Raw genomic sequence first — 15870 nt, 5'->3', positions numbered from 1 at the left:
CAAGGTATAGTGTACTATGAAGAGAACACGGGTCCCCACGAAAAGAACAGTCTTGGACTTCGACTATTATTAGGTATGTTGTTTATCTGTCGATACCAAAAATAATTTTAATAATGCAAAGTAAAACAACGAATGAAATCAAGGACATTAATTATTTAATATATTTTTTTTTAAATACAGAAAACAGTAGTTAAAAAATCGCTCAGAAAAATTTCCTGCAGAAAAAGTTCAAAGAGCCCTTTTCACCGCACGATTTGTGGCTCCATTTTCTGCATACTTTACATTGGATCCATTCTTCAAAGCTTACATTATATCTGCCACTGCAAAGTGGCAGACTTCGTTATCGATTATATCTTCAAGATATACTGATGAATCGTCGTGAATAGATATTTGCGTGTCCGTATATTCAGAGTCATTCCTGTCTCGTTCCTTAGTAGATTTTTCTTTATTTAATACTTTCGTTTTCCTAACGTTCTTTGATTTATCTGTATTCTGTTGAAATTTTTTTCCTTTCGTTGGTATTCCTGGAGTTTGTTTCCCTTTCGGTTTTTTCTTATAATTTTTTTCGTCACTGATCCGAATCAATTCATCTTTTTCAGGAGTATCTGTTATGATACTAGACTTCCCCTTCCGTGATGCACCTCTTCTAATATTCTTCCGTGGAGATGCTTTAGGGTAGGGTCTTATAACATAGGGAGAGACAACTGCAATCCCAAGCTGCTTACGGCTCAGATCAGTTGTGATTGAGCTGATCGATGGTAGAGACTCTAATTCTTGGTTAGTTCCCAAATTCAAATTCAAAATCAGCACATCCATTATCCGCTCAATTTCACGTTGAACGTTTTCCTTCGCAGAAGAATTCAATGGAAACGCTGGTTATTCGTTTTCCACAATCGGACGGTCAGTAACCGACGAACAAAGAAAATCGGTCCCCGAAAAAATATTATTATTGAAAGGATGGATTCCAGTTTTCTCGAATCCACTGCAGATATTTGATATGGAAAACGAATATCCGTATGCTGCATTCACATTCACAAGTTCTGCTATTTCCATTACAGTTACTCTTTTTCCAAGATTGGTAGTCATCCAGTTGTTCATGGCTTGGCGATATATTGTTTTAAATGGACCATAAACTATATCCAAAGGCTGCATCCTGTGGCTGCAATGTAGCGGTAGAGTCAAAATAATTATGTTGTTTTCTCGTGCAAACTCCACGACTTTAATATTTACGTGGATTACGTGATTGTCCATTATAATCAAAGCTCTATTGTTCTTCGAAGGATTCACATGCTGTTTGAAGTGTTTCAGTGACTCAACAAAGCAGTTTTCTGTCATCCATCCAGTTGAATGGGCCAGATCCTTACTGCCTATCGGTGCCCCTTTTAACATTCTCTCTTGAAAGTGTACTCTTGGAAAAACAAAAACAGGTGGAACTGTATTTCCAGCAGCTATAACTTTCGGTGGCTTTGTAACCGTTGTGCAAGAAGTTTCATCCAAGTTCCAAATAATATTTGGGGGAAATTTGTACTTTTGTAGAAGCTTTTACAAGTTGTTGAAGAAGTTACTGGTGTTTGTTTTATTAAAACTTGTAGCTCTGCCCAGTGAAGTACTTTCTGGTTGATGTACTGAAAGCTTGACTTGTCGCTTCATGAAGCCATTGAGCCAGTGTATTTCAGCCTTTTCATTGACTCTCCAAAAAGATGGAAGAATAATATTATTAGCTACAGCAAATTGGTAAGCCAAATTGAAGTTTAGTCAAGCCATGGCACATTTTTGAAGCAGTGCTCAAGTACGATGCTAATAAATCCTCAAGTTCAGGAGAGAATATTTTTCTATTCCCTATATTGCGAGTGTAGCTAAAACTTTCACCAGTTTCCTGTGCTTGCTTCGCTCGTTGAATAATTTTCCAAAGTAATGTGGTCGCAATACCTTTATCTTTCGCCACACTTCGTATGCTCTTCTTATTTATGATGACATCATCTATAGCATTCTTGAATTCATCGTCAGTCTTGCGATTTATTTTTGGCATGATCTAAAATAAAAAGGATATACGATTGCATTCGATTCTTAAACTGCTGAATAAGTAGCCAAATTAATAAGTTATGTCTTTCTTACTTTGACTCTAAATATAGTTTGAGTTGTACTAATTCAAATCATTTATAAAAAAACGCGACGGCATCCACCTGGAGAAAAAGTCTAGACTGATAAAATATGCATTGCCTAGATATTCCGTGAGAGAACACAAAGCCCATGAAGAGAACGTTCTCTTCATGGGCTTTTGTTATGTTCTTTTCATGGAAACGGCAGTTTGGTTTTGAAAAAAATAAAAATGGCAATAAGGGATTAATATAATGCATCATTGTACTCACGATATGTAAGTTATAACAGCTAAGTGTGATAAGACAGGATCACCTTTGGTGTACTTGCACTCGTTAAACGTAGACAGACTTCACAAATTCACGAAAAAAAAAACGATGCTCAGCACTTTACACCTCGACTGTTGCCAGCGAACTGACAACGCTGTAACCATGCTTCCCGCAAACCAACTCGGCACCACTACAAGCATACGAAGGATATCTATGTGTCAATAAAGTTGTTAGTTTTGGCACAATGTTCAATTTTCTCTTCATGGAACGTTCTCTTCATGGTGGTTCTCTCCTATATGTGGTAAAACCATATATTATCGCGTGAGAAATATGGAGATCCGCAATGAATTCAAGGCTGATGTAAGCGTAATTAGTAATAAAGAAAGGGAAGCTTAGATGGTTTGGGTATGTAGAGCGAATAAATGAAGAAAGGAGTGTAAAGAGAATATATGACTCCAATGTGAATTGTAGCAGAAGTCGAGGTGGCTCGAGGAAGATATGAATCAGATACTTTAGTAGGGCAATGTATGAGACGATGTATGCATGTGAATGAGGCGAGGAGAGTGTGCCAAGACCGAATTGTTTGGCGGTCCGTCCACTTTGCCTACTGAAACGGCGTGCTTAGTAAGTATGTTTATACAATACCTTGTATTTTTGATTTGCATGATGTGTGTGGAACCGAAATATCAAATATTTACAAATAATAAATATTTCCCAAAACATTATATTACTGGAGCCAAACACCGTAAGTAAATATAAATATTATGTACCAAAAACATCAAAATGAAATTGTCGTGTTCCAATGAAGTCTGGAGCTCTTATTAAAATCATTTTTTACGTAAATACTTACTTACTACTTACTCCTTACTTCTGATGAAGTCTTAAAAAATGAACTCTGATTGCTTTTTTTTTTATCTTCTTGGAAAAACGCGTAAATTCTTGATCAAATGTTTTTTTCATTCCTCTTATCAAATTTTAACAAATATGATTTTACACAAATTTTAATAAAATTTTAACAAATATGTCATTAAAAAGGTATAATTTTATTATTCTTTTTGGCGTCACGCATTTGGTGTGTGTATTTAATAAAGATTGTTAATTGTTAAGGGCGCGCAGGAGCGCCGAGAAATTTTAACGATAGGTATTTGTAAAAATTATTTCTATTTCGTTCATCTCAGCGGGGACAGCAAAAGCGCTATCGGTGTATTGGTGAACCCCAATGCGTGTGTGTGCCTGCTGTTGACTCATCATCTCAGTCACATCGCAACTTGTGCGTAGGTATATACATGTGACTGCCTGCTCCGAGCTCATCTTCTGCACACGCACAAGTCAATGAGACTTGTGCGTGCGTGTATACAGGTTGCTGCCTGCTGCAACAGATAATTCAATACGCGTCGCGACTTGAGCGTGCGTATTCCTATAAAATAGATATCTTCTGCGCTCATAGTTCATTCATCTTGTTACTATTAGTAAAGTAAGTTTTGACTGTATGCATAAAGTGCATTAGTGCAAGTCGGTACATTTGTTAACATATCTAGTAACCTATAATAAATATATATATATTTTTTTTTTTTTTGTTACATACATGGTTTTAAAATACAAATTATGTTTTTTACATACATATTAAAAAAAGAAAGAAACAAATGCGAATTACAGAAAAGTATATGTACACATGCACATATGTATACATATATAGTGTATTACACACCATACATAACATACACACACAATACACGTACACACACACGAGTTCATAAACAGCATATACATAAAAATAATAATATGCATAAATGTATGATAGCAAAAAAATCCCACATAGGCATCGCCAGTTCGTGGGTATACTTGTGTTTCTTTAAGGCAGTTCAGTTAAAATTACTCTAAATATACATATTTTATCTTTGTAGAAAATTGAAAAGAAAAGAATGAAAATATTTATAGTAAAATCATTATTTACTGTATTTACGGGATTAAATATGAAAAATAAAAGTTAATAAGGATTTGTTAAAAGTTAATAGAGATTAAGATCAGATGTTACAGCAGGTAAATATTAATATCTATGGTATTTATCCAAGACTTTATTACATTTTTATGTTTCCTGTAGGATGATATATTTTCACATTTGATTTCTGTATTGGTATAGAGTGCATTATAAATTTTTGGTGTAATAAAATAAGCATGTCTTTGCGCAAGCCTTGTTTTGCACAGTGGAACTTTAAATACATTATTTACCCTATTACTAGACCGATTTTCATTTTTTATAAAAAGAAAATTTCGAGCAAATATATATTTTAAACATTGTGTACAGTAAATTTTTCTTATCTCTAACAATTTAGCCTCTTCGAATAATTGCAAGGAGGGGTAGGTCATATCTTTATGCAACATTATTTTTAGTATTAGTTTTTGTGTTATTTCTAGTGGCTTAATATGGGTGTTATAAATCCCCCCCATGCAATTATTCCATAAGATACTGATGATTGCACCAATGCATGATACACCAATTTGATTCTTTTGATATCTACTATGTTATTTAAACGTTTGAAAATATAAGTTAAATATCTAAGTTTATTTACAAGCTTTTCTACATGATTTGTCCATTTGAGTTGGCTGTCTATTATAATTCCTAAATATTTAACTGTATTCCCCGATTTCATTTCTGTACAGTTAGTGCATAAGACAGGATTGCAAGTATTTTTGTGAAACCTTATACTTAGATGAGTTAAGGGTGCCGCTTTTTTGGTATTATAAAAAGGAATATATATAGTTTTTTCACAGTTCAGAGTTAGAAGGTTTTGATTGAGCCATTCTTTGACAATAATTGTGCACTTATTTGCATTTTTAGAGACCTCGTCCCAGGATTTACCATGAACTGTGATTGCAGTATCATCAGCATACGAGAAAAGTTTTCCCGGAATACTAATATTACATAGGTCATTAATATAAATTAGAAACAAAAGCGGACCTATAACTGTTCCTTGTGGAACCCCATGTCTCATAGATGCTGGTTTACTAATATTTACGCCAATTTTTGTGGATTGTCTGCGATCAAATAAATAATTTGTTAAAAGTGACAGACAATTATTTTTGATTCCCATATTATTAAGTTTTCCAAGCAGTTTATTATGATTGACGGTATCAAAAGCCTTTTTTAGGTCTAAGAATATTGTTAAACTTTTCATATTCGAATCTAGATTGGTGTATAATTTTTTTGTTAGATTAAATAAAGCATCATCAGTACTAAGACCTGATCTGAAACCATATTGGTGTGGTGACAAGAGTGCATTAGATTCTAGAAACTCTAGTACTTGTATCTTTATGATTTTTTCTAATATCTTTGCAAGTTGGGATATCAGCGATATTGGTCTGTAGTTGTCAAGTTTAGAGATCGATCCAGATTTATGTATGGGTACAATAATTGAGAGTTTAAATGCATTTGGGAAAATGTTTTTTTCAAGGCAGGAATTAAAAATGTGTTGTAAGGGCATAGAAATGTGTTGTTTAATAGACTTGATTGTGATACAGCTTAATTCATCTGGACCATTGGCTGTATTTGTTTTAAGATTGTCAATGTGTTTTATAATTTCAGATTCAGTTATCCGTTTAAATTGAGATAAATTAGGAGTATGTTCGGGGGTGGGTATGTCTATTTGGGTTGATTTATGTATACTGTTTTGAAATGAGGGATTATTATTTATTAAATCTACGGCAACGTTTGTAAAGAAATCATTGAATTTATTTGCGATTTTTCCTACATCCGTTATGACTATTTTATCGTCTGTTACAATTTTTTCGGGAAATCTTTTTATTATTCTACGTCTTAGGCTGCGTATACACACGCCAGCCGAACAACGGATTATAGGAAAGGAACGAAGCAAAAGCAAACTGCCCGAAACGCTGCGCCGCTTGCGGTTGCTTCGTACCTTTACCATAATTCGTGGTTCGGCTCGCGTCCCTGTCCGCAAAGAGTGGCGTGCACTGATTTTTCAGTTGGCTAGAATCCTAAAATTGAAAATACGACATTAATGATGTTGTCGTAGCTGAAAATGATTTTTTTTCCGAAATTTCAATTTTCAAATTCTGTGCACGCCACTATTCACAAATATATACGTAGCATAATAAATGTGTATTTAGAAATTGAGTTACATAAAATCGACTACTATATTGCCTACCTTCAACTCAAAAATTTTTTTCTTACAGATAAATAATGGGTAAAAGAAATGGAAACAAAGCGCGTTTGTTTTTATCTACTAGACGAAAAAAACCGATTATTAGTATCAAACGACAGATTCATGTTGCACCACGTTCGACATCTAGGTAAGTCGAAATATCGCTTTCCTGTTACTCTTACTACTGAACCTTCCTAAGGTTACCTTTACGTACGTAAAGTTTTTTTTCCCGTAAGTTGCTCACATAAGAGAGTTATGGCAAAATTACCAATGGGTATCGTTTACATTGATAATTTTGCCATAACTCTCTTACGTGAGCGACTTACGAGAAAAACCTAAAGATTTATGCTATGAGAGCCGTGTATTATGTAGCATGTATAACGGGAAAATGGGATGGACAAATTTAAATAAATAAATCATTTGCATTTACAGGGATATGGATGTCATCGAAACTACTTTTGGGAACTTAACTACATCTTCACTAATGCATGAAACTTCCATGGATGAATCATTTGCTCCAAATATAGACGAAAACGCAAGTTCATCATCATCAACAACGCTTGATGATTTGGTGATAGAACCAGACCATATTGATGAAACCCATAATTTCGAAGGTCGCAGAATTGTGGATATAAAATATTTGTTTTCGGAGATATCAAATATAAAGCACGAACACACCAACTGCACATTTTCCGATTTAAAATTTGTGAAGGAACGACGAAATGTATGTTTTCGAGTGCAAAATGTGCAAGAAAATAGAATACGTACACTCCGAAGACCCGAAACGGAAAATGTCTATAAATACTGCTGTCGTCGAAGGAGTGATGTGTACAGGAAATGGGTATTCACAATGGAATGAAATTTGTGGGGTTTTAAATATGCCAAATATGGATTGTAAGACTTACACGAACATAGAACAATGTTTAGCGCCAACAATTGAAGAATGTGCATTAGAAGAAATGATCGCAGCTGGTGAAGAAGAAAAAAAGCTAGCCATTTTAAACGGTGACGTAGGCGAGGGTGGCTATCCTTTGGTAACGGTGGTTGCAGATGGCTCCTGGGCAAAGAGGTCATACAAAAGTGGATTTAGCTCCTCATCTGGCGCAGGGTGCATAGTTGGACTACGAACTAAAAAGGTTTTATTTCTGGGAGTGCGAAACTCATACTGCTGCATATGTGCTAGAGCTACTAAACTACACATAGTTGCTTCTGAGCACAGGTGCTTCATAAACTGGCGTGACAGTGCTAATGCCATGGAAGCCCACATTATAGCAGAAGGGTTCTCGAGAAGCATGGAAATGCATGGATTGAAATTTAACAAACTAGTTGGTGATGGCGACTCCAGCATCATGAAAAAAATAATGCAACAAATGCCATATGGTCCTAACCTTATAGTACAAAAAATAGAGTGCAAACATCACTTACTCCGCAATTTTTGCAACAAAATGAAAGCACTTGGAAAAAAAACCAACAACGCTAAAGGCTTTGTACCAGTTCATATAAGAAAAAAGGTTGAAGCAAACGTTTTACGCATAAGAAGAGCTGTAGTTAGAGCAGTTAATTACAGGAAAGAGCAAGAAAACTCAGTACAAAGTGATAAAATAAAATTTGAAAATGGACATAAAAAATACCGCAAATCATGTGTTTGGTGATCATAAAAATTGTGCATCGTACTATTGCAAGCCGGAGAAGTATACTGATGATCCAAATTTAGTAAGCGATCTTCGAGATTGTGGAATATGGACTGATATCCAACAGTTCTTATTGTCTCTAATAGCAAATGCAGAAAGTCTTATTATTGACGTGACAAATAACACTGTGGAACAATTCAACAACGTTATCGCCAAATTTATAGGTGGAAAAAGGGTAAATTTTACTACAAGAGGATCTTACCAAGCAAGATGTTTTGGAGCAGTAGCTTCGTGGAATAGTGAATTGGCAACCCATTCAAGAATACAAAAGAAAATCCATGGCCACAGTCCCGGCAAATACACGAAGCACTTTATAGAGAGAAAACGACGTTCGAAGGAGTATACACAAATGTGTCGAAAAAAAAAACTAAAGTATAGTGAAAATACGACAGAAAAAAGAAAAAAAGTTACAGGGCCCGATGAAAATTATGGTCAATTGGAATTAGAACCAGATATGCCACCTGAAATATTTGAAACGAAAAAAGATGAATTTCTCAAAGAATTATCTTCAACGAATAAGGAAGAGCTCGAACGGAATACGGTAGGCCAAAGCAATAACAATCTGTGGGCAATTGAAAGACGTAAGCGGATAACGGCGTCTAACTTTGGAAAAATATATAAGCTTCGGCAAAAAACTTCAGTTACAGGAGTATTAAACTCTTAGCTGTACTCACAATTCAAAGGAACTATGGCCACAAATTATGGAAAAGAAAATGAAAGCCTAGCAATAGAGCAATTTAAAAAAAAAAACAAGTTTGCAGGTATCCGCTTGTGGGCTATTTATCGATAAAACCAAAAACTTTTTAGCGGCAAGTCCGGATGGCCTTATCGGTGAGGATTCTATAATTGAAATTAAATGCCCTTATAGTATAGCAAATATGTCACCAGAAGAGGGAATTGCACAAAAGATAATTGATTACTGTAAATTGGAAGACCATTCTTTAACATTAAAACGGAATCATAATTACTTCTACCAAGTACAAGGTCAGTTACATATTACTCGTCGTAATTATTGTTATTTTGTTGTGTGGAGTCCAAAAGGTTTGCTGTATGAAAAAATTGAGAGGGACGATGAAATCTGGCAAAAAATCGTTCCACTGTTAGAAAATTTCTACCACCAATGCTTTTTACCAGAATTAATTGACGGTCGCATACCAAGAAATTTACCGGCGAGGGAAAGGTCTGGACCATAAATTGTTTTAATTTCATTGTGTAGATGTTAAACAGTATTTTTTTTTACAATAAAGCGTTTAAAAACAAAAAATATTCTAATATCTATCATTGAAGAAGATATAAAATGTCAAGTGATGTAGGAGGTATTCCCAAAAGTGCATTTTTCTGTAATAATATAACGTATTAAAAAAGTTAAATAAAAACTAAACTAGTTATGTGTATGTACCTAATATGTAGCACAATAAACAATATGGTGCCTCTTATACATAGATTTCAATATTCATTTGTATAATATGATATTATAATAACATAATCGATTCAACAACATGTGGTAGATGCATGTACCACTGAACATACGCTGTACCAGCATTCCATCAAAAGATCAGTGGTGTATGTACTTACCATCACATATTTTCTTGTAAAATATAATTTAAAAAAAAAAATCTAGAACAATATATTTAGTCAAATATAAAAGTTTTTTTTTGGTTCGGTAGTTGTATCTTAAAAAAAGTGTCCTATAAAGGGATAATATTATGTTGAGTACAACCTTCAAAAGTTATCAAAAAATATTTTAATTAATTTTTGTGTTCCATATCCAACTCGGCAATACGGAACGGAATCATCTCGGGGTCTGTCTGTAACAGGTGTTTTTTTTTCAATTTTTTTCCATTAATTTATTTGACGTAAACAAATTAAATTTGTCACAATAACTTTAGTAAATAAGCTCGGTAAGTATTGGCACACTCAAGATAAGTCACCAAACAGAAAAATAATTTTAAAAAAACATCGATAACTCGGGACATGACAACACTAGTGGACTAGTGTATCGATATAATTATTGAGAATGTCACATCACTTCGTTGACTGTATACGTATTTAACAAAACCCTCTCCGCCCCCCCCTCACCCCCGAATACTGAGAGAAAGGGACACAGGAACCTCAGTCTGATAATACCTAAATAAAATTGTCAAAATCGAGGTTTTGTAGTCCTCATTTTTCTACTCCAAAACTGAACCGATTTCCAAGATTTTTTTTACCAAATGTATTGAAAGAAAACATTCTATGTCTGTACGTTTTGCTTTTTTTAAAAATACATCGTCTTATTTCTATACTGAACGTTTGTTGATGGCGTTAAAAAAAGGCAATTTTAACAATTTTTGAAGGGTTATAACTCCTATAAAAAGTAACTTATCAAAAAAATCAAAACGTATCGACACGCTTGCGGTCAATATTCATATTATGTAAAAAAAAATATTTTCTCTAGTGTCAAAATCCAGAGAGGGAAATGAGGAATACGTTTGTATGGAAAAAACACCACCCGGTTTCCTCTTAATGTTTTAAATCCATCCATGACACCAGCTTTTAAAAAAAATCTGCAGTGTTCGACAAATTTCCATGTATTTACGTTTTATTGTATGACAAAATCCAATCCGCTATCGACATGAAACAAAAATTTTGTAATTATTTTTCGAACATGGGTGTTCGTTTGGCGACATTCATTTGCTGTATATATCTATCAATCACCTTTTACAACAAGCGTCTGAATTTGTTCAAATTTTTAAATGTAGCATTTTACATCAGATCTGTAATGTGTTGCTGAATACATCAACAAACCATTTGTAAACATTATGGGCATGTGTGTTTTGTAATATTAAGTCTAATTAATTTTCTTATAAGAGCTCCATATAGCTTTTGAAGCTTCTGATTTGTTGATATTAATAAAAAAATAATAAAACAAACTAATAATAAAAATCTTTTGAAAACTTGCACATCGCCATTTTTGTGAAGAATCACTTCAACGGCGTTGAAATTTTAGTTGTGCTTGTGGTTAATTCTGCGTGAAGTCTTGTTTAATTAACATTTTAGACGTCATTTCAAAATTGGAACTGAGTGTTCGAATAAGCAGGTACCTGTGATATAATATTTTGTTGAAAATTATTTTTTTTCATTTCAAAATTTGGATTTTAATACCATTCTTCATAGGTTTACGTTACTACGCAATATACTTTTAATAAAAAGTCATAATAAGTATTCAAAATATCCTTATTTATTTATTTTTATTGCAACGGTTCTTCAGTTAGAGTGCTATTACTCACCAAGTAAATTGTATTTCATGCCTTATTTTTATTTTGCTAAGTTAAAAGTTATTGTGGTTTTTAATTTAATTAATCTTGTTTATAAATAATAATATCGATATTCAAAACCAACATTTTTTAAGTTGTTCGAAATTTTAATTCCTTTATCAATAGAGTCGTACTAGTCAAAAACATGTATTTTCAGTACAAAAATGTAACAACTCTTTTGCTCTACATCATTATATATAGGGAAAAAATACTTCAACAGCCTACCCGAAAATATAAGAACAATCGAAAACCACAAACACCTACTAAAAGCAATTAAAGAGAAGTTCAATGAAAAAATACCAAAATTATGAAACTATCTTCTTAATTAATTATAAATTTTAATTTATTTTTTTAAATATATATTTTTTTAGTATTCATATTTCCTTAAATCATAATTACAAACACTAAATATTATTCATCTTGATGCTCAGCACTCTTCGAGACACAAGCACCAGCTTCTATAGAAGAGAAACATAACAAAATTAAAGGCAGTGAATACTAATGTTATGAACTATTTTTGTTAACATAAATGATTTAACTCTGTAACATAATTAAAAATAAAAGAAAATCATTGTACGTAATGTCAATTGACAATTAGCTAATATTTTAGAAGATGATGTTTTGTTTTCTGTATTTCAATGAAATGTTAAATATGTGTTTAAGATGAAACTATTTTAGTAAAGGTAAAGGGCACACTACTTTGAGTGATTCTTAGTAAAGTGACCAATTATCGTTTTTGGTACATAGCTTTTTTTTGTTTTAAAATGGAGATTGAACAATTTGCTAATTGGTTGTTGGGACAATTTAGAACTAATGCCACAAAATGGTAAGTCGATGACGTTGATTCATGCCAATAAGAGGCAATAAGAAGAGTTAATCCTTTTTGAATATATTATTTATTCACTATGACATGCTTGTACTTATTGGAGATTTTTACACAAGAAAATTTTATGTCAGTTTGGCATAATATGACACGGCTTTTATAAATTTTTGTCGTGCCAGTAAAAAAAAAGAAAAAGTTTATAGATATCTAGAAAATAATAAAATACTTTATATTTCAAACGAAAATATATAAATATGTCTGACACTGCGAGCTTTGTAATATATTTTAATGAGGGATTTTGTTCTGAAAACATTGGCTCTATATCTAATATATAAACTTAAATTGAAGTCTTAATATTCTTTGATCCTTTCAAAAGGTTAGGTTCAATCGTATCACGTACCTACCTTGCCAGGAACTTGAATTTTGATGTCCCAAATACGTACTGAAAAGTTCTCTCCCTGTGTATCTCCAATATTAGATAAAATGTGACTGGAATCTCCATAAGTTTTACTAAATATTCTTCGTAAGGAAAATCCGAAAGACGTGTTTTACATAAGATCTACCTCGATGGTTGAAAAATAATATTTTTTTTACAAAAAAACACTACATAACATTTTTTTTAATTTGTTCAGTGTCTTTATATTATTCATTGCAATGTTTAAAGGTGTGAGAGAGACATTCGTGTGCGAAATAGAGCATAAATGTATATGTCTGCTTTGTTATTGAGTATTTTTACCTGAAACCTTCCTTCAAGTAACAGTGCTAAAATAAAACTTGTAAATAGTAGATCTACACTCTATTATTATTATGCTAACTATCATTAATAATACTCAATGATCAGAATAATAGTCAAAGATATCCAGTAATTATTATTTTTATAATTTGGGAGGCGAGTTTGTTACCGCTGCCCTGAAAACCATTTATTGGATAACCATGTAATATTTCCCCTCTTTTCGCCATTCTTTTATTTGTTTAAAACAATATAAAATTTTCTTCTCTCTTGGCTATGACCGATATTTAATTTTTTTCTCTAATGCTTTGCATATGTGTTCGCAGGGATGGAAAATTCCTCCCCTACAACACATAAGCCTCCATGAAAATTGGACCCTTTTCCTTGATATCTACAGAAAGCTACTTAAAGCTCTCTTGTACTATATATCTTTATAGACATATGTACTTAAATAATTAATACGTTATTTACGAACTTGAACGCAAATATTTCCTTATTTATATTGTAATTAAATTCCATCAAACGTTGTGTAATTTTTTGATTTATGATATAGGATTTTAATAACCTTCATTTTTGTGGTAACCCCCTTGGTTCTGATCGAGGCGTTGAGTTTCACAATTTAATTGATCTTTCCATTGCAAACCTAGACTTAAATGAATTCTCTGGATGAGCTAACTTTCCTATTGTAATTATCCTGATTCCCTGCACCCTAACAAAGTCGTAGTTAAACGCTGATAAAAGATATTATACATGTTTATTTGGACAGGTAATTGAATATAACTCAAATGGTTAATTGTTAGTAAATTTGATTTTGGTAAACTCTTGTGTCAGTTTGGCGCCACTCCTTTATGATTCTGCTGCTATAAGGTACATGTAAAGATTGATTTAGTAGGTTAATGTAATTAGTTAATTGCATATTTGACGAACTCGGAATAGCCCATTTGCTGGCATAATTTGGCTCCAAATTCTCCTGCAAGTAAACGAGATGATCGTGAGTCAACAAGAAATTTGCACAATCCTTTGACACGGCTCTTTGATTGATACCTAAGTTATCGCGTCCCAAAAAGCCTTCCACGTCATCATGTACTGCCTTCAAGTTTCCCCTCGGGTCTCGAAACCCCCAAATTCCGACTCCTCCTTGGACTACAATTTACTTAGGGCGAACCGGTTTCGTTCTATATACAATCATATACTCACGGTTGGTGTGGACTTACGGGTCGTGAATCCTCATTCCACGTTTAAAAGAAAATGCGAGAGTGGTCTATAAGACCTAAAATGCAAGCTGTATGCAGGTCCGCATTCTCCAGTAAACAGTACATACGAATAAATATATGTATACATACAGTTTGGGAAAGGTTTATAACTCGCAATACGAGGCTATCTACCTCGCATTCCAAGCTCGGATCTCGCACGAAGAGTTCTGCGAAACTCTAGGATTGGTAACCGAATATATACGTAAGAATAAGGTTATACTAATAAATACTAGTAGAATAAGGTCTTATTTGATAGTTTGTTTTGGAGAGCTATCGAACTCCAGGCTTTTGTTTGTTTGGTTTTGACGTTTTTATTTAAGAGAATCGCCATCTCTATTTGATTTGGTTAATGGTCTTGTTATAGGAGCGACCACTGCCTCCTATTGATGAACTGTATTTGTTTTAAATTTTACCTCCAGGGTTCAACATTAATTTTTGTTCATCCTATCCCGTGATTTTCCAATTGTTTCAAGTAGTTGATTGCCACATTAGAGAGTACTCGACTCTCAAATGTCTCAGGCAACTGATGGGGTTTTGTATGAGCACCCAATCAATAAAATTCAAATGTTTCGTATAATTATTCGATATAATCCTACTAACCCGTGATTTTCCAATTGTTGATTGTGAATGATAAGTATTTGTAAGCACGCAGCTTCCAGCTGTTTCAGGTAACTAATAAAAATCTATGCGATTATCTAATCAATGATATTTAAATGTTTCATGTAATTTTTCGATATAAATCTTGCTAACCCGTGATTTTTCAATTGTCGTTTGTGATTGATAGGTATTTGAGAGCACGCATCTTCCAGCTGTTTCGGGTAATTAATAAAATCCTTTGTGACTAACTAATTATGGCCAAGGTCGTTTCCAAACTATGCGGTTGACCCAATTCTCCAGTGATCCTTTGTTTTATCAACAAATTGAACAATGTAAACATCTCATCTGACCCACTAACCCAGATGTGAGATTGTTTATTTTAAAAATTATCTCGTGCTCTCCTTGTGATTCAGTTTTGCTACCGTTTATTGTGCATAGTTAATTTAAATATTTTTTTAATTCCTTTATTGAAGTTAAACTATTTTTCATTTTCCGAATTTAGTAAATTTACTAGAAGTTAGGTGAAAAATAAATATAAATATATATATATGTACACATATCTCGATTGTCAAAATACGTTAAATAAGATTACATATATTAATAAATAAATATAAGATATATGATTCTACATAGTCTGGAATATTAATAAATACATATTTTCTTTTTCAATAATATAGATCGCTACCATTTCGATGCTTCGATTAATAAATAAAATACATATATATAATTACATTACTCATATATATATTCTTTATATACAATATATTACTTTATTTTTTATATAGATAAATACAAATATTACATCTATTAGTGTGTAATTCCGTTTTGTTGTTTTTCTTTAATATTCAATTGATACACTTCCATTTCACAGCCCTTCTGTGTCTCCTGGGACCTGAAAATTATTTATAAAAGGAAAACTCACCCCCGTCAAGGTATTTCCGGTCGGGTAGT

At 33.0% G+C, this 15870-nt stretch overlaps 1 protein-coding gene and 1 pseudogene across 2 annotated transcripts in view; one reads left to right on the top strand and one right to left on the bottom strand.

The window, feature by feature from the left end:
- Nucleotides 1–15870, top strand: part of LOC149420846 (pyrokinin-1 receptor pseudogene) — a 634598-nt pseudogene that overhangs the window by 483035 nt on the left and 135693 nt on the right. The gene's annotated exons all lie outside the window — the stretch shown is intronic.
- LOC149420847 (uncharacterized) lies at nt 877–2029 on the bottom strand. The gene is made up of 2 exons (XM_089635106.1): nt 1930–2029; nt 877–1454 (listed from the first exon to the last, which is right to left on the bottom strand). The coding sequence occupies exons 1-2, from the start codon at nt 2027–2029 to the stop codon at nt 877–879; spliced, it is 678 nt and encodes a 225-aa protein (XP_089491232.1).

Source organism: Hesperophylax consimilis, chromosome 9, assembly GCF_061612785.1.
Source record: "Hesperophylax consimilis isolate HC1 chromosome 9, BYU_Hcon_1.0, whole genome shotgun sequence".
Taxonomy (NCBI): domain Eukaryota; kingdom Metazoa; phylum Arthropoda; class Insecta; order Trichoptera; family Limnephilidae; genus Hesperophylax; species Hesperophylax consimilis.
The sequence above is the reverse complement of the archived record's forward strand: the minus strand, read 5'-3'. Positions and strand labels throughout refer to the sequence as shown.